General features: G+C 43.6%; 1 protein-coding gene and 1 pseudogene across 1 annotated transcript in view; both read left to right on the top strand.

Annotated features, from left to right (window-relative positions):
- Positions 1 to 4,086: 4,086 nt before the first annotated feature.
- LOC128058748 (proteasome subunit beta type-6-like) lies at positions 4,087 to 4,800 on the top strand (annotated as a pseudogene).
- A 10,293-nt stretch (positions 4,801 to 15,093) lies between these two features.
- PIGU (phosphatidylinositol glycan anchor biosynthesis class U) overlaps positions 15,094 to 18,244 on the top strand; it is a 92,570-nt gene continuing 89,419 nt past the window's right edge. Inside the window, exons 1-2 of the mRNA XM_052650684.1 lie at positions 15,094 to 15,226; positions 18,160 to 18,224. Of these exons, the coding sequence (XP_052506644.1) occupies positions 15,097 to 15,226; positions 18,160 to 18,224 (195 nt within the window). The 5' untranslated portion in view covers positions 15,094 to 15,096. The remainder of the gene's footprint in view (positions 15,227 to 18,159; positions 18,225 to 18,244) is intronic.

Genomic DNA, 18,244 nt, shown 5'->3' with positions numbered 1-18,244 from the left:
CCAGGAGATGTTCTAAAGGTTTTGCACGTAACATCTCAATGTAGATTCACTACTGTCCTTTGAAGAAGATCCTTTTGTGGTCCCCATCTTGCAGGTTTGGAAACTCAGGCATGGAGACTTTGAGTTATCTGCTGGAGGTCTGACAGAAAATTCTCCCCTACAGTAGAGCCTGGCAGGCTGCAGTCCACAGGGTCACATAGTGTCAGCCATGACTAAAGCAACTTAGCACGCATGCACAGATGACAAATGGATATGAACCCTATTGGCCTGACTCCAGAGTCCACATAGCTCTTAAGTGCTATATGGTAATGCTATACAGCATTACCTATAAAATGACCTAAGAGTGACAGCAAAACCCTTTTGCCTCAGGACCCCTTCCTCACTACTGCCAGAAATTCCACCATTGACTGGGTCCTCCCTCACAGTTAAGCATTGCCTTTTTTTTTTTTTTTTTTTTAAATCTTTTGGCCCTGCCTTGTGGCATATGGGATCTTAGTCCCCTGACCAGGGGTCGAACTTGTGCCGCCTGCATTGGCAGCCTGGAGTCTTAACCATTGGACCACCAGGGAAGTTCCCAAGCCTTGCCCTCTCTAGATGCCTCCTAAAATGCACCTAGTCAAGAGAAAGGGAGCACTCACTCCCTACTCATTTAGTTAAATGGGTTTTCCAGACGCCTTCTATCCACTGAGCGTTCTGAGAAAAACACAGATTGGGAGGTGGGGAGAAGGGTGATGGAGCATTGAAGGGGACACCAGAGAGGTAAGATGCTAGAGCCAGGTCTCCCAAGTTTCCTGGGCTGACCCTGCTCAACCTCACATCAGTGAGACTCTGTGAAAATATGACCCTACAGTCAGTCAGCTCTGAAGACCAGAGACCCTCAGACACTGGAGACAGGGAGCCATGTAGGTAAGAGGTGACAGGAGAAGCTCTCTAGATGATGCCGGGTGTACCCTGGGTGCCCCAATCTGAGCCAGGGTGTCCTTGGGGAAGGCAGGTGGGACAAATGGCATGAGGTGAATCCTTCTCTCCGAAAGGAGGGGGTCAGCCTCATTCCTTTGCCTGGGAGTGTGGGTAGTTGCATTCTATCCACCTGAAGTCTATTTTTAAAAAATATTTATTTGAAAAAAAATTTATTTGTCTCTTCATTCCAGTACATGAGCTTAGCTGCCCCACAGCATGTGGGATCTTAGTTCCCCTATCAGGGATCAAACCTGTGTCCCCTGCATTGGCAGACAGATTCCTAGCCAATAGACCACCAGGAAAATATCCTGAAGTCTATTTTTAAAAATTAAAATGTATTTAAGGACTTCCCCCCTGTGAAAAAAAAAAGGACTTCCCTGGTAATCCAGTGGTTAAGACTCCATGTTTCCACTGCAGAAGGTGCAGGTTCTGTCCCTAATCAGGAAACTAGGGTCCCACATGCCACATGGTGAAGTCAGAAAATAACAAAATTTTTGAATTAAAATGTATCTTAAATGATGCAACAATTTATATAAAGTATTATATAAAACACAAGCAGACTTTGTAATTTTTTAAAAAGTATAAAAAACAAAAACAAAATAAAGTCAGGGCCACCCTTGACCACCCCTCGTCCCATCCCAGAGACCTTTCACTACTGCTCCTCATTTGGAGTTTTCCTTGTTTCTACACAACACATGTATGTACACACAGGAAGTGTATTGTTTCAAAGGGCTTGTTTTGCTTGTAGTTTTAGAAGCACTATGCTTTAAAAAATTTTATGAACTGACAATTACAGGGACAGAGATCAAAATTCCAAAGGTTCAATAGGGAAAACAGTGAAAAGTGGGTGTCCCTCTCTTCTTTGTTCCCAATTGTCTCTTTACTCCCCTAAAGGCAATCACCAATTCTAGCTTCTTGTAATTCCTTCCAGAGATAGTCTAGCATTTAAAACTCAACGTGTAAATACGTATATGTATTTTCTAAAGAAAGAAAGACTCTTCTGCACTTTGTTTTTCTTCATTTTATAGTATATTTTTCAGACTTTTTAAAATCAGTATGGAAAATAGCCTCCTTCTTTTTCACACATACATGGTATCCCATTATATTTATGCACAATATTTATCCAGTCCCCTACGGAAAATAAAAAGTTGTTTCTAATATTTTATTACAAACAATGCTGCAATTAAATATTTTATCCATTATTTTGCCTATTTATTTGTAAGATGAATGCCTATTAGTGGGGATTAGTCAGCTGAGGTTATTTTAAAAGTTTAAATAGTATTTTAAAGTTGATAGAAACTGCCAAATAGCCTTCAGGATGTACCAATTTATACTGCTTATGAGTTAGTTTGTTTCTTTGTTAGTATGTCATATGATATACTCTGTCCTGCAGACTCACATTTTTCACTCAGTAATATGACACTGGAGTTCTACTTACGTCAATATGCTTAGGTCTTCCTCATTAAAAACAAAGACCATCTTACAATTGCCCACTGCTATGGCTGTGGAAAGTTTATTTAGTTGAACACATATTGATGGACATTTGGTTGGGTTTCAATTTTTGCTTCCACGAACAATGCTGCAGTAACTCTTCTTGTATTAATGTGAATAGAATAGATTCAAAGAAGTAAACTGCAAGATTGATAGTTATACATACTTAAAATTTCAATAGACGCTGTCAAGTTGCTCTTCCAAAATGTCGTGGCAGTTTAGACTTCCACTAACAGTGCATGAGAACTTTGTGTGGGCTCACTCAGTTGTGTCCAACTCTTTGTGACCCCTTGGACTGTAGCCCACCAGGCTCCTCTGACCGTGGAATTTTCCAAGCAAAAATATTGGAGTGCGTTGCCATTTCCTACTCCAGGGGATCTTCCTAACCCAGGGATCAAACCCATGTCTCTGGCGTCTCCTGAACCGGTAGGCAGATTCTTTACCACTGCGCCACCTGCTCTTGAACCTGCCCATGTGCTTTCTCCTGGAACAAAACTCAAAGTACGGGTTATCACTGGGATCATCCAGACCCTGAGCCCTACTCTGCAGAATCTGAATGAGTAAGCCAAGTGTTGGGAAAAATAAACACAGAAAAGGGGCAGGGCTGTCCCCCACTAGCCAGATAGTCACCCAGGTAACACAACTCTCTCCAAAGGAAAGATTACTTTGGGAGTGGGAGAAACTGAGCTCCCCATCAATAGGGGTGTTTGAACGGAAGTTTGGCATCAACAAATGCCCTGAGTTTCTACTCTGTGTGAAGTCTCTTAGATGGGTGTCTTGAGCCAGAGATGAGTCAGACCCTGTCTCTGCCCTCTCAGGGCTTGATACTCATGGAGAAAACAGACAAGTAAACAGACAGTGACAATTCTGTCTACTAACTATTGAGTTGGACTTCCTTTTCTGATAATATCTGGAACTTCCTGCTACACAGCACATGGAACTGCTGGAGATAAAAACAATAAACATCCTTTTAAATGCACAAATGGACCTGCAACCATTTGGGTTTTAATAGACATTTGGGGGAGATGAAGGCTTTGACTTACATGAAGTTAAGGGTTGTAACTGAGAACCTTGATAAACCTAGGAGACTTAAAGGGCTGTACCAACAGTGAAAGTGCAGACTAGGGGAAAACAAGCAAATGTCTGAGTACAGAAGACAAAAGAAGACAAAAAGGATATATGTCCTTAGCAAAGAAGACAAAAAGGATATATGTCCTTAGCAAAGAAGACAAAAGGGATATAGGTCCAAACAAACTGGTCTTTGGATGGGGTAAAGAAATTATCTTTAAGAATTTGAAATTGCATGCTTGTCCTTGATGAAAATGAGGTGATGAATGTGGGGTTCATATTTACATACCTGCATATCTAGGAAACTCCAAGGCTGAGAAATTAACATTTAAGGAGATCTACTCCAAAAGTACCTCTCAGATTCCTGGCAGAAACTAATGCAAATCTTCTCCAGATTTCCTCCACGGACCCCCTTCCTCCCCCAATCATTGCAGGTTACACAGAGTTCCTATATATAGAGCCCTTCCAAACAGCTAATAATCCACAAGGAAACAACTGCTAAAGTATACAAGGAAACAATCCATCATGAGTAAGGTTCAGCAGACATAGCAATATCGGTGCAGGAAGATGGCAGCCACCTTAGCAGCTGCTCTGGGAGAGGGGCCAGTCTGGGGGCCCAAGGCCATTGCCTCTGACTGGGAAAACCAGGAAGTCTTCACAGGGATCCCTATCATGGCCGTGCAATTTGATGGGAACATAATTCTAGAAGCCAACTTCAGAACAACCACGGAGTCATACACCACCAATCGAGTGACTGACAAGCTGATCCCTATTCACGGTGGTACTTTCTGTTGCCACTCAGGCTCAGCAGCTGATACTCAGTCAGAAGCCGACGTAGTCACTTATCAGCTTGGTTGGCACAGTGTTGAGCTGACTGAGCCTCCATTGGTACACACGGCGGCCAGCCTCCTTAAGGAGATGTGTTACCGATACCGAAAAGACCTGATGGCAGGAATCATCACCGAGGGCTGGGACTCCCAAGAAGGGCGACAGGTGTCCTCAGTACCTATGGAGGGTATGATGGTAAGGTAGGCCTCCACCATCGGGGACTCCGGGAGCTCTTATATCTGTGGCTATGTTGAGGCTACCTACCAGGATGGCGTGACAAAGAAAGAATGTCTGCAATCCACTGCCAATACTCTATCTTTGGCCATGAAACAGGACGGTTCCAGCAGCAGCGTGATCCACCTGGCAGCTACTGCAGAATCAGGGATAGAATGGAAGGTTCTTCTTGGAGACGAGATTGTCCAATTAACCATTGCCACTTTATCACCTCTCTGAATCCTGGGTTCTAGTATACAATAGGAGATACCCCATACTGCTGCAAAATTCAATAAACAGGTTGTCACTGAGGAAAAAAAAAGATTCAGTAGACAAAATGCACAGCAGAATAAGACTCCTACGTACTTCAGATAACAGAATTATCAGATAGTGATCACTGAGTGCAGGTTAGAGGTAGCTGCTAAGTGCTTTGGAAGCATATTGAAAGAACAGATTCCTTGATGAAATCAAAGTCTTCACAGAGAAGGAGACTAAGAATAAGCCTTGAAGGATAAGTGGAACTTTGCCAAACGAGGACAAATGCTGTTGGGATGTACAAAGTATAATGTACCAAGGGCATGATGATTGATAGTTTATTTTCTCTGATGCAAATAGGGCAGAAAAGTGAGGGATGAGGCAAAGGAGGTAGGTAGGGGGATAGATCATGTTGGTCCTTGTAAGCAGTCTTACAAGGGGACTTTGGTTTCTTTTTAATATTTATTTATTTTTATTTGGCTTTGCTGGGTCTTAGTTGTGGCATGTGGGATCTAGTTCCTTAAAAGAAAGTTAGTCGCTCAGTCGGGTCTGACTCTTTGCGACTCCATGGACTATAACCCACCAGGCTCCTCTGTGCATGGACTTTTCCAGGCAAGAATACTGGAGTGGGTTGCCATTTCCTTCTCCAAGGATCTTCCTGACCCAGAGACTGAATCCAGGTCTCCTGAGTTGCAGGCAGTTTCTTTACCATTCAAATCACCAGGGAAACCCTAGTTCTTTGACCAGGGATCAAACCCGGGCCCCCTGAACTGGAAAAACAGAGTCTTAGCCACTAGACCATCAGGGAAGTCCCATGGCTTTGATTTAAGTGTAGAATAGATTAAAGTGTAAAAGAAAACCAGTCAAGGATTTTAAGTGAGGGGTTAGTGATATTCACTTGTCCCTTCATTCATTCAGTTAATAAATGTCAGGCATGAAGAATGGCTGGAGGATGGAGGGTGGCAGCAGGTGACCAGTCAAGAGAGAACAGCAGCTACATGTGTAGGTGAGAAATGCTGGTGGCTTAGGTTAGAGTGGTGGCAGTGAAGATAGAGAGGAGTAGGTTTAGGTCAAAGCTTGAAAGTATATAAGGGATTGGAAAGTGCGAGGTATCAAGGCTTATTCACTTCTTCACTTCACTTCATAGATATAGATAAGAAGTGAAGTGAAGTGAAGTCGCTCAGTTGTGTCCGACTCTTTGTGACCCTGTGGACAGCAGCCTCCCAGGCTCCTCTGTCCATGGGATTTTCCAGGCAAGAGTACTGGAGTGGGTTGCCACTTCCTTCTCCAGGGGATCTTCCCGACCAAGGGATCGAACCCAGGTCTCCTGCATTGCAGGCAGACGCTTTAACCTCTGAGCCACCAGGAGGAGCATCTATATCTATACCTACCTACATCTATTTTACATGCATTCTTCTCTGGTGGCTCAGATGGTAAAGTATCTGCCTGTAATGCGGGTGACCCAGGTTTGATCCCCGGGTCTGTTGGGGAAGGTCTCTGCCAGGACACCATGGTTACCTTGCATACATTCATTCATATAGGGCACACTGGCAAAAGTTTGAGCAGCTTATCTAAGTCTTGGCAGAATGGCTAGTGATCCTTCCAGAACACGAGAGAGTGGAAGGCTTGTAAGGTAATGAGAGCATCTTCCACTTGCCTCCCTGTCTCCCATTGGAGGTTGCCCTGAGACAGTTTTCTTATTGCTTCCTGGGTACTGATGAGCTGTAGGACTTTCTTCCCTACTCTACTCAGAATGGCGTTGCAGAATATAATACCTGCTAACTGCGCTCCAGAATTGGCTTTTCAGCAATAGGGTACCCTACACTCATGTTGCAATTGTTCAGCCTCTTTTGTTTCAGTGTCATCCTTTTTGGTGTGTAGAGCAAGGGTCATGGAAACCTGGCTTATTCTTCTTGCTGACTATGTAAGTAATAAACTGATTCAACTGAAAACTGGTTCATTGTATCTTGACCAGTAGAATCAGTCAGGCCTTAGTTGTGGCCTTACCTTATTTTATCTTAAGCTACCAGCTGCTCCTGGGTCTGGGTGCTTCCAAGCTCAAACTTAGCAGAAAAGAAAAAGCCATTGCCCAAATGACTCAATGCAAGATTCCAGAACTGAGTCTTCTTGACTCTGATTGACCTGACTTGCGTCATGTACTCATGCCTGCACCAATTACTGTGGCTAGGGATGTGGGATGTATTGGTTAGTTAAAGCCACTTAGGGCCCATTCCTGAAAATGGGAGTGAGGTCAATCTTACTCAGATCACATGGCTGAAAATTCCTGGTCCTGTTTGGAAAAGGGAAAGAAAGAATGGATTCTAGAAAGCAGTAAACAAAGCCCACTATACCCATTTTCTTTCCCAGAGCAGCAATGTGTACTTGGGGGAAGGGCATGAAGGGTCTGGATGCATAATTGGGGGAGGGATGGCTCCTTTAAGGAGGGATAAAGGTTCAGAGAGAAGAGGCTGGGGGAAGCAGAGTCAATTTTAGCCTTTGGAGGCCTAGTTTATAACTTGGTCTTCCTAACAGGATGACTTTTGCAATGGTGGGTATTTGTGGTAGGGGACAGGAAGGAAATTGAGAGGTCTTGAGGTAGAAGGTACCAGAAATTTGTCCTCAGGGCACTATGTAAGACCAGACCTCTGGTTCCTTTTGGGCCTTTATAATACTTGGGTCCAAGGGTTGAGGAGAGAACAGGTATGGATTTCCCAAGGGGCTACACCAGAGACCCAGCCCAGGAACAAGAGGCAGCTAGTAGCTAGTATAGGAAACAGATGTTGAGAACCCTGCTTTCTGGGCCCAGTATCACCACTGACTTGGTGTGCATCAGTTTGGTGAGTCATGAATTTCCTTGCCTGGCTGGTTACCATGTCACATAATGGCAGCTACTCATCAGGCAGCCAGGGAGGGGAAAAGCTTTCAGTTGTGTTTGCTTGCTGCTCTATCTATATCTATCTTTATCTATATCTATATCTATATCTATATCTATATCTATAGGGGCTATTTGTTGTGGCTTGTGGACTTCTCTGTTGCAGTACACACGCTCTAGAGCTAGAGGGCCCAGTAGTTGCCGCACACAGGCATAGCTGCCCCTTGGCATGTGGGATCTTAGTTCCCTGACCAGGGATCAAACCCACATCCCCTGCAATGGAAGGTGGATTCTTAACCACTGGACCATTAGGGAAGTCCTCCTTCAGCTTCAGTTGTGTTTAAAAGATTTAGAGATTTTATCTACTCCTCAATCTGAGATTTTTTGGTTCTCAGTTTCTGTCTCAATTTTTTATTAATGAATGTCTCAGACTTTTATAAAAGCCAGGGTTTGAGTGCCAGGCATAAGAAATAGGGGAATTTGGGAAACAATTGATCAATGCTACCTCCAAAATATCTCTTGAATCCACCCACTTCTCTCTACCCTCCTGAGCCAAGCTACTGTCTGCATTCACCTGGTTAACTGGGCAGCCTCCTCACTGGTCTCCCTGCTGCCACTCCTCACTCCCTCCATCCATTCTTCACTCAGTAGCCAGATGGCTATTATTTTTAAAATCTAAACTGTAATCATGTTCCAACTTTCCTTGAAACTCTTTAGTGGACTTCCCATTGCTCTTGGACAAAAAGTCCAATTCAGCATTATGCTCTACAAAGGCCATTTTAAAAATATTTATCTTTGTTTATATTTAAATTTCAGAGAAGGCAATGGCACCCCACTCTAGTACTCTTGCCTGGAAAATCCCATGGACATATTTAAATTTGGCTAATCCCATGGACATATTTTGCAGGACCTTGGATCTTCACTGTGCGTGAGGGACAGAATCTTTTAGTTGCAGCACGAAGGATCTTTAGTAGCAGCATATGAACTCTTGTGACACATGGGATCTAGTTCCCTGATCAGGGATCAAACCTGGGCCCCCTGCATTGGGGACTTGGAATCTTAGCCATTGGACCATCAGGGAAGTCCCTACAAAGGCTATTTGACTCTTACCTATTCCCCCAGTCACTTTACTCCTACACTGACCTCCCTCATTGCAAGCGCATTGTAACCTTAGTCCCCTCTTCTCCATACACACAACTCACCATTGCGAGTTCTTTACAGCAAGAGCTCCTTCTCATCCTTTAGGTCTCAGCTTAAATATCACCTCCTCAGACCGGCTTTCCTTAATGACCCAGTTCAGTCTACAGTATGTCCTCTGCTATTCATCATCATTGACCCAGATCTGTTGCCCTCATTAGTCTAATCATAACCTCAAATTATTTTATTTGTCTTAATGCTCTTATTCTGTATGACTTCCTGCTAGACTAAAAACTCCAGCATGGGAGAGACAGTGCCTACATTTCTCAGCAGCATTATTAGTGGATTTGTTGTTGTTGTTTAATCGCTCAGTCATGTCTGACTCTTTGTGACCCCATGGACTGAAGCCTGCCAGGCTTCTCTGTCCCATGGGACCTCCCAGGCAAGGACATTGGAGGGGGTTGCCATTTCTTGCTTCAGGGGATCTTCCTGACCCAGGGATCAAACCAAATCTCCTGTAAGTCTCTTGCATTGCAGGCGGATTCTTTACTGTTGAGCCACTGGGGAAACCCTTATAGGTGGATATTTGCTCCTTTTCCCCCTATCCAGCATCCAATCACCTTTTGTGTTGTTGTTGAAGAAAAGTTGTGAACAACCGGGACAGCATATTAAAAAGCAGAGACATTACTTTGCCAACAAAGGTCCATCTAGTCAAAGCTATGGTTTTTCCAGTAGTCACATATGGATGTGAGAGCTGGACTATAAAGCAAGCTGAGTGCTGAAGAATTGATGCTTTTGAACTATGGTGTTGGGGAAGACTCTTGAGAGTCCCTTGGACAGCAAGGAGATCCAACCTGTCCATCATAAATGAAATTGGTCCTGAATATTTATTGGAAGGACTGATGCTGAAGCTGAAACTCCAATACTTAGGCCACCTGATTCGAAGAACTGACTCATTGGAAAAGACCCTGATACTGGGAAAGACTGAAGGCAGGAGGAGAAGGGGACGACAGAGGATAAGATGGTTGGATGACATCACCGACTCAATGGACATGAGTTTGAGTAAACTCTGGGAGGTGGCAGTGGACAGCGAGGAGTTGTGTCCTACTCTTTGTGACCTCATGGACTGCAGCACGTCCTATCCTTCACTATTGCCCACGGTTTGCTCAAACTCATGTCCATTGAGCCAGTGATGCCACCCAACTATCTCATACTCTGTTGCCCCCTTCTCCTCCTGCCCTCAATCTTTCCCAGCGTCAGGGTCTTTTTCAAAGAATCAGCTCTTAGCATCAGGTGGCCAAAGTATTGGAGCTTTAGTTTCAGCATCAATCCTTCCAATGAATATTCAGGGTTGTTTTCCATTGGGATAGACTGGTTTGATCTCCTTGCTGTCCAAGGGACTCTCAAGAGTCTTCTCCAGCACCACAGTTCAAAAGCATCAATTCTTCAGTGCTCAGCCTTCTTTATGGTCCAACTCTCACATCTGCACATGACTACAGGAAAAAGCATAGCTTTGACTATACATATCTTTGTCAGCAATCACCTTTTACCTTCACCCAAAAGATTTCACTGAATTGCCTTCAGGATGTACTGTCTTAAGGCAAATACAATCAATTCATGATCTGTATTCCCACAGATTCTTTTCTCTTGCTGCCCTACACACAGCCAAGAGGTAGGTACAGGACCTAATCTCAGTTAATTCCATGATCTGTCCAAGAATTTTGGCCTTCTTTTTTTTTTGGCTGCGCTGGGTCTTTGTTGCATTGGTTCTTCATTGAGGCTGTCAGGCTCAGTAGCTGTGGCATGTGGGATCTTAACTCCCAAGCCAGGGATCAAACCCGAGTCTCCTGCATTAGAAGGCAGATTCTTACCAGGGAGGTCCCAGAATTGTGACTCTTGAATGGCACAATGCAAGGTCATTAAAAACTGGTTGAAGTTCACTCATTTCAGTGGTGGTACCTGGTAGTCTTGCCAGCTACCCAGGCTTTGTGTTGCTGCCTACTTGAGTCCTAATATTCCAAGTCTGGGTCTCTAGGCTTTTCTTTGATCCTGTTGAGCTCTCTCACAGCCTCCTAGTTAATTTCCTTTAGGTTAAAGATGGCCAGAGTCAGTTTGCTATTGGGAGTACAAAAAAATATGGACCTGATAGATTGTACTTCTATAGCCTAGTGCAGGATCTGGCAATGGTGAATATTTAATAAGTGCTAAAGAAAAAGCTACCTGGGTATATGGCTTAAGGCTGATGACTCAGAGCCTCAGTTCCTTCTTCTCTAGGCAACCCACACATCATCTAGGATCTCAGGAAAGATATCACCTTGTTTGTTCCTTTATTTTTCCCTCCTTTCAATTCTCTACCCTTCCTTCTCAGCTACAGCAACAATACAACCCAACCTAATTCAACCCAAATTCCTCTCATTTTCTCAGGCATAGCAGCTTAACCACAACATTGAATCATGGTTCTGCCACTTATTAGCTGTGTGACCCCAAACAAACTAAATCTCTTTTTGTCTTAGTTTCCTCATCCACATGTGGTGATTGGGAAATTACAGGAACTGTACTCTGTGTGTGTGTGTGTATGTATTTGTTTAACTACCACGTAGCTTGGTGGAAAAAAGAATCTACCTGCCAAGCAGGAGACACGAATTTGATCCCTGAGTTGGGAAGATCCCGTGGAGAAGGGAATGGCAACCTACTCCAGTATTCTCGCCTGGAAAATCCCTTGGACAGAGGAACTTGGCTGGCTTTTTTTTATATTAGTTTATGTATTTGGCTGCAGTTAGTGGGGGCACTCAGGTTAGTTGCAGCATAGGGGATCTTTAGTTTTAGCTTGTCAGTTCTAGTTCCCTGACTGGGCCCCCTGCTTTGGGAGCACGAAGTCAGCCACTGGACCACCAGGGAAATCCCTGGCATAATGTTTTTTAAGTTTCATTCATATTGTAGCATGTATCAGTACTTCATTATTATTATTGTTTTTCTCAATTATAGTCCATTGTATAGATATAGCACATCTTATTTTTCTATTCAAAAGAAAACAAAATATTCAGGGTTGATAATTGTTTCCACTTTTGGGCTATTATATGTAATAGCTATGAATAAGCTATGAACATTTGTGCACAAGTTTCTTTGTGGATATACGTTTCATTTCTCTTGGACATATAGCTAGCGGTTGAATTGATGGGTCATATAGCTAAGCTATTTAAAAATCCTAAAGGATGATGCTGTTAAAGTGCTGCACTCAATATTTCAGCAAATTTGGAAAACTCAGCAGTGGCCACAGGACTGGAAAAGGTGTTTTCATTCCAATCCCAAAGAAAGGCAATGCCAAAGAACTTTCAAACTATCATACAATTATGCTCATTTCACAGACTAGCAAGGTAGTGATCAAAATACTTCAAGCTAGGCTTCAGCAGTATGTGAACTGAGAACTTCCAGATGTACAAGGTGGATTTAGAAAAGGCAGAGGAATGAGAGATCAAATTGCCAACATCCATTAGATCATAGAGAAAGCAAGAGAATTCCAGAAAAACATCTACTTCTGCTTCTTTGACTACACTAAAGCCTTCGACTGTGGATTACAAACTTCCCAGGTGGTGTTAGTGGTAAAAAAAAAAAACACCTGCCAATGCAGGAGACATAACAGATCTGGGTTCGATCCTTGGGTCGGGAAGATCCCCTGGAGGAAGAAATGGCAATCCACTCTAGTATTCCGGCCTGGAGAATTCTGGCAATATTCCTGTCTGGAGAATGGACAGTCCATTGGAGAATGGGCAGCCCATATGTCCAGTGGACATGTCTGCGAAGAGTCGGGCATGACTGAAGCGAATTAGCATGCACGTGGAAAATTCTTAAAGGGATGGGAATACCAGATCACCTTACTTGTCTCCTGATAAACCTGTATGCAGGTAAAGAAGCAACAATCAAAACTGGACATGGAACAACAGACTGGTTCAAAATTGAGAAAGCAATATGTCAAGGCTGTATATTGCCATCCTGCTTCTCCAACTTATATGCAGAATACATCATATGAAACGCTGAGCTGGATGAATCACAAGCTGGAATCAAAATTGCTGGGAGAGATATCAACAACCTCAGGTATGAAGAATGACACCACTCTAATGGCAGAAAGTGAAGAAGAACTAAAGAGCCTCTTGATGCGGGTGAAAGAGAAGAGTGAAAAAGCTGGTTTAAACTCAGTATTCAGAAAACTAAGATCATGGCATCTGGACCCATCACTTCATGGCAAATAGATGTGGGAAAAGGGGAAATAACAATAGATTTTGTTTCCTTGGGCTTCAAAATCACTGTGGATGGTGAATGCAGACATCAAATTAAAAGACGCTTGCTCCTTGAAAGAAAAGCTATGACAAGCTTAGTGTATTAAAAAGCAGAGACTTCACTTTGACATCTAAGGTTTGTGTAGTCAAAGCTATGGTTTTTCCGGTAGTCATGTAGGGGTAAGAGATCTGGACAATAAAAAAGGTTGAGTACCGAAGAATTAATGCCTTCTAACGATGGTGCTGGAGAAGACTCTTGAGAGTCCCTTGGACTGCAAGGAGATCAAACTAGTTCATCCTAAAGGAAGTCAACCCTGAATATTTATTGGAAGGATTGATGATGAAGCTTAAGCTCCAATACTTTGGCTACCTGATGTGAACAGTGGACTCACTGGAAAAGACCCTGATGCTGGGAAAGACTGAGGGCAGGAGATGGCAGGATGGCATCATGGACCCAATGGACATGAGTTGGAGCAAACTCCCAGAGATAGTGAAGGACAGGCATGCTTCAGTCCATGGGGTCACAGAGTTGGAGGGGATTTAGGGACTGAACAACAACAAACTGTAGAATAAATCAATGAACACATATTTAATATTCTTTAAAAACGTAAATCTGTGGAAAATTCTTTAAGAGATTGGAATACCAGACCACCTTACCTGCCTCCTGAGAAATCTATATGCAGGTCAAGAATCAACAGTTAGAACTGGACATGGAACAACAGACTGGTTCCAAATAGGAAAAGGAGTACGTCAAGGGTGTATAATTGCCGCCCTGTTTATTTAACTTCTATGCAGAGTACATCATGTGAAATGCCAGGCTGGATGAAGCACAAACTGGAATCAAGAGAAATATCAATAACCTCAGATATGCAGATGATACCACCCTTATGGCAGAAAGCAAAGAACTAAAGAGCCTCTTGATGAAAGTGAAAGAGAGTAAAAAAGTTGGCTTAAAACTTAACTCTCAGAAAACTAAGATCATGGCATCCAGTCCCATCACTTCATGGCAAATAGATGGGGAAACATGGAAACAGTGACTGGCTTTATTTTGGGGGGCTCTAGAATCACTGCAGATGGTGACTGCAGCCATGAAATTAAGATGCTTGCTCCTTGGAAGAAATGTTATGACCAACCTAGACAGCATATTAAAAAGCAGAGACATTACTTTGCCAACAAAGGTCCATCTAGTCAAAGATATGGTTTTTCCAGTAGTCACATATGGATGTGAGAATTGGACTATAAAGAAAGCTGAGCGCCAAAGAGTTGATGCTTTTGAATTGTGGTGTTGGGGAAGACTATTGAGAGTTTCTTGGACTGCAAGAAGATTCAACCAGTCCATCCTATAGGAAATCAGTCCTGAATAGTCATTGGAAGGACTGATGCTGAAGCTTGGCTACCTGATAGGAAGAACATTGGAAAAGACCCTGATACTGGGAAAGATTGAAGGCGGGAGGAGAAGGGGACGACAGAGGATGAGATGGTTGGATGGCATCACCGACTCAATGGACATGAATTTGAGTACACTCCAGGAGTTGGTGATGGTCAGGGAGGTCTGGCTTGCTGCAGTCCATGGTGTCGCAGAGTCCGACACGACTGAGCGACTGAACTGACTGAAAAACATAAAAAAGAAAAATTTAAGCATTAAAAACATAGACATGAGTGAAACAAACGTCTTTTAAACCTCGTTCACAATCCTAGGACGACAATTGCCTTCACCTGTTTTCTTTCAGGAGCATTTCGTTCTCTGGGCGATTTACAGTTCACCTACTACCGTCAGAGACGTCGCCCAACCTTTTGAGGCGAGGTTGAGACGCCCTGCTTGCCGTCGTCCCGCCCCCATTTCGCCGCACGGCCTCCTGGGAGTGGTAGTCCCCAGCCTGGCCGCTCCGGCGATAGTAGCGAGGTGCGACGGTCCGCGGAACTACAGGAGGCGGTACGCAGGTCCAGGCTCTTCCGACTCGCCTTTCCCTCCCCGCCTGCGAGCCCGCCCCAGCTATCATGGCGGCTCCCTTGGCTCTGGTGCTGGTGGTGGCCGTGACCGTGCGGGCGGCCTTGTTCCGCTCCAGTATGGCCGAGTTCATCTCGGAGCGGGTGGAGGTGGTGTCCCCACTGAGCTCTTGGAAGAGAGGTGAGGCCACCGGCTCGAGTAGGCGGTCAGGTCCCGCCTGTGCGGTCCTGGCCTCTGAATGGAAGGCGGGGGCATTGGCCGCAAGCTCGATTCTGAGGGAACTGACTCACTGAAGCGTGCTTAGAGAACGCGGGAGAGCGGGGCTGCTGGGAGGAGGGAGCGTGGGGCAGTGGTGAGGTTGGGGCCCTACAGGCCGGTCACCTGCGGGGTGGGGATCTGAGGGGGTGTGTCCCACACGGGTTTTGAGCTGAGAGGCGTGATCTGAGGAAGGGTCAGGATGAGGGAAGTGCATGCTGGCTGGAGTGCATTTGGCGGGAGATTCGCACATGATGTTCCCTGGGGTGTTGGGGTGGTGTGTGAGAGGAGCCCCAGTGCGGGGACCAATCCCGCCTAATGAGGAAAGGGTGTGAGTGAGTGTGCTTGGAAGCCTATTCTCCTTCTGGGACTTGCAGTGCAGTTTTTCCTACTGTGCCTTCCTAGGTATTGGAGTTATCAAACATTGTTTTATATTAAAGGGACAGAATTTGGGCCAAAGGATCCACAGGCTAATGGGAGAAATAGGTAGTTATAATCATTTGTGGAAAGTGTACTTCCTGTGTACATCCAGTTCCTTCCTTGGAGTTCTGATCTTGAAGAAAGCATCCCCTCCTTTTCCAGTTTCTTAAGGCTATGGAATTTGAGCTAACTCTTGAAGGATGCAGAGTTTGGAAAGGGAGATTAGAGAAAGGGAAGTTCCAGGTAGAAGATAAACAGGATCAAGAAATGTTGAAGGGAGTGAACATATCCGAAGTAGGTGAGTAATGGGATGGGGGAGAGGTTAGGGCCAGAGTTTGAAGATTTTCTAAAAAACTTTCTTCCTAAAGTATAATAAACTTAGAGCTCAAGAAATTTTTTACAAACTGTCTACATCCATGTAGACAGCACCCAGATCAACAAACAGAACAGCACCATAGAAGTCCCCTTTCATGTTCTCAAACTTTAAATGCTAGAGTTTTCATATCCCATAGGTTCCCTGTTGACTCAGATGGTAAGGAATCTGCCTCAATGCAGGAGACCCAGATTCGATTCCTGGGTCAGGAAGATCCCCTGGAGAAGGGAATGGCAACGCACTCCATTATTCTTGCCTGGAAAATCCCATGGACTGAGGAGCCTGGCAAGCTACAGTCTATGGGGTCACAACAGTCAGACATAACTTAGCGACTGAATCACCACTACCACCCTATACCCAGCTTCTTCTCCTGCTAATATCCTACATAATCATAGTATAATGACCTAAACCAGAAAATTAACATTGATACAATACCATTAACTAACCTATAGGATTTTTACCGGTTGTTCCACAAATGTCCTTTCCCTGGTCCAAGATCCCATCATGATCCCATATTGCATTTAATTGTTGTCTATCCTTAGTCTCTTCCTATCTGGGATACTTCCTCCTTCATGTTGTTGTTCAGTCACTCAGTTGTGTCTGACTCTTTGCGACCCCATGGACTATAGCAGGCCAGGCTTCCCTGTTCTTCACCATTACCCGGAGCTTGCTCAAACTCATGTCCATTGAGTCAGTGATGCCATCCAATCATCTTGTCCTCTGTCGTCCCCTTCTCCTCCTGCCTTCAATTTTTCCCAGGATCAGAGTCTTTTCCAATGAGTCGGCCAGTTATTTTGTCTCTCAGTTTAGGTTTTCTTGATGTTTTCCTCGTGATGAGATTGAAATTATGGTTTTTTTGGTAAGAACCACATTTTTGGCATAAACACCACAGAAGTTTTTTTATCTCCATCATGATGAATCAAGTCAGGAGGAACTTGATACTGATAATGTTAACCGGTCAGCATATTACTGGTGATATTAAGGTAGGTCACTTGAGAAAGATAGTGAATGCCAGGTTTACCCACATAAGTTTTTATTTTTCTCCTTGCAAATACTGTTTCCAGTCATATTTTTACCCACTAATTGTTAGTATCCATTATTGACACTTGCCTTTCATGATTATTACTGTGGGATCTGCCAAATGGTGATTATCTATTTTCATCTTTCCTCTACATTTGACATTTACACTTCTCTGTAAGGAAGAGTTTTCTTTTCTCTTTTACCTGTTTATTTATTCAATTATTAATAGCAAAGTATGACTTCTAACTGTAAAGTGCTTTTCTCTATCCACCCATACATATATGTATACACTTCTTAATTCATTTACATAAATATCCATTAATGAAACATTAATGAAATATTAATTTTTAATATTTTAGTACTCTGAGCATAATAAGGAACATATTTCTTTGGGCGCTTGTCCAGTTATTTCCCCTGATAAACTACCCTAAGAACAATCATTTCTGGATCAAGAGGCACACACTTAAAAATACATGTTGCTTGCAGAAAAGTTAATAACAAATGTCACTCAAACAGTCAGCATATGAGAGTAACTGCCCATTTTCCTATTCTGTGGACAATATATCTCACAGCTTCTAATTTGTTATTTTGTTCTTTTTTGCAATGGAGCAGAATATGTAGAAGTGAAACACGTATTTATTTTTTTGGCAGGGGCTTGCAGAATGTTAGTTTTCTGCCCAGGGATTGAACCCAGGCCTCAGGCAGGAAAGTGCCAAGTCCATACCACCGGACCACCAGGGAATTTGCAAACAAAACCGTTTTTAGCATGGGTGGAAGTTAGAAGAAGATTGAAGGAATGTTAAGGTTTAATATAAAATTTTTTCATAATGAGTGTTGCCCCACAATGAAAAGAGTTGCTCTGTAGGGAAGAAGGTTCACCATCATCTGAAATCAAGACTTAAAATCACTTGCTGGGAATGAGATAGAAGGGGGTTAGACAAATTGGGAAGCCCTTCTTGTTCTTGGGAGTATCTAGCACTTTGGTTTATGGCCAATCTGCATATGTCTCTAAAGTAAGAGTGAACTTGGATGTCTTACTTTTCAGTGGTTGAAGGCCTCTCACTGTTGGACTTGGGAGTGTCTCCTTATTCTGGAGCAGTATTTCATGAAGTAAGTGTTTTTGCTTTCTT

The sequence above is a fragment of the Budorcas taxicolor genome, chromosome 13, assembly GCF_023091745.1.
Source record: "Budorcas taxicolor isolate Tak-1 chromosome 13, Takin1.1, whole genome shotgun sequence".
NCBI classification, from domain to species: domain Eukaryota; kingdom Metazoa; phylum Chordata; class Mammalia; order Artiodactyla; family Bovidae; genus Budorcas; species Budorcas taxicolor.
The sequence above is the reverse complement of the archived record's forward strand: the minus strand, read 5'-3'. Positions and strand labels throughout refer to the sequence as shown.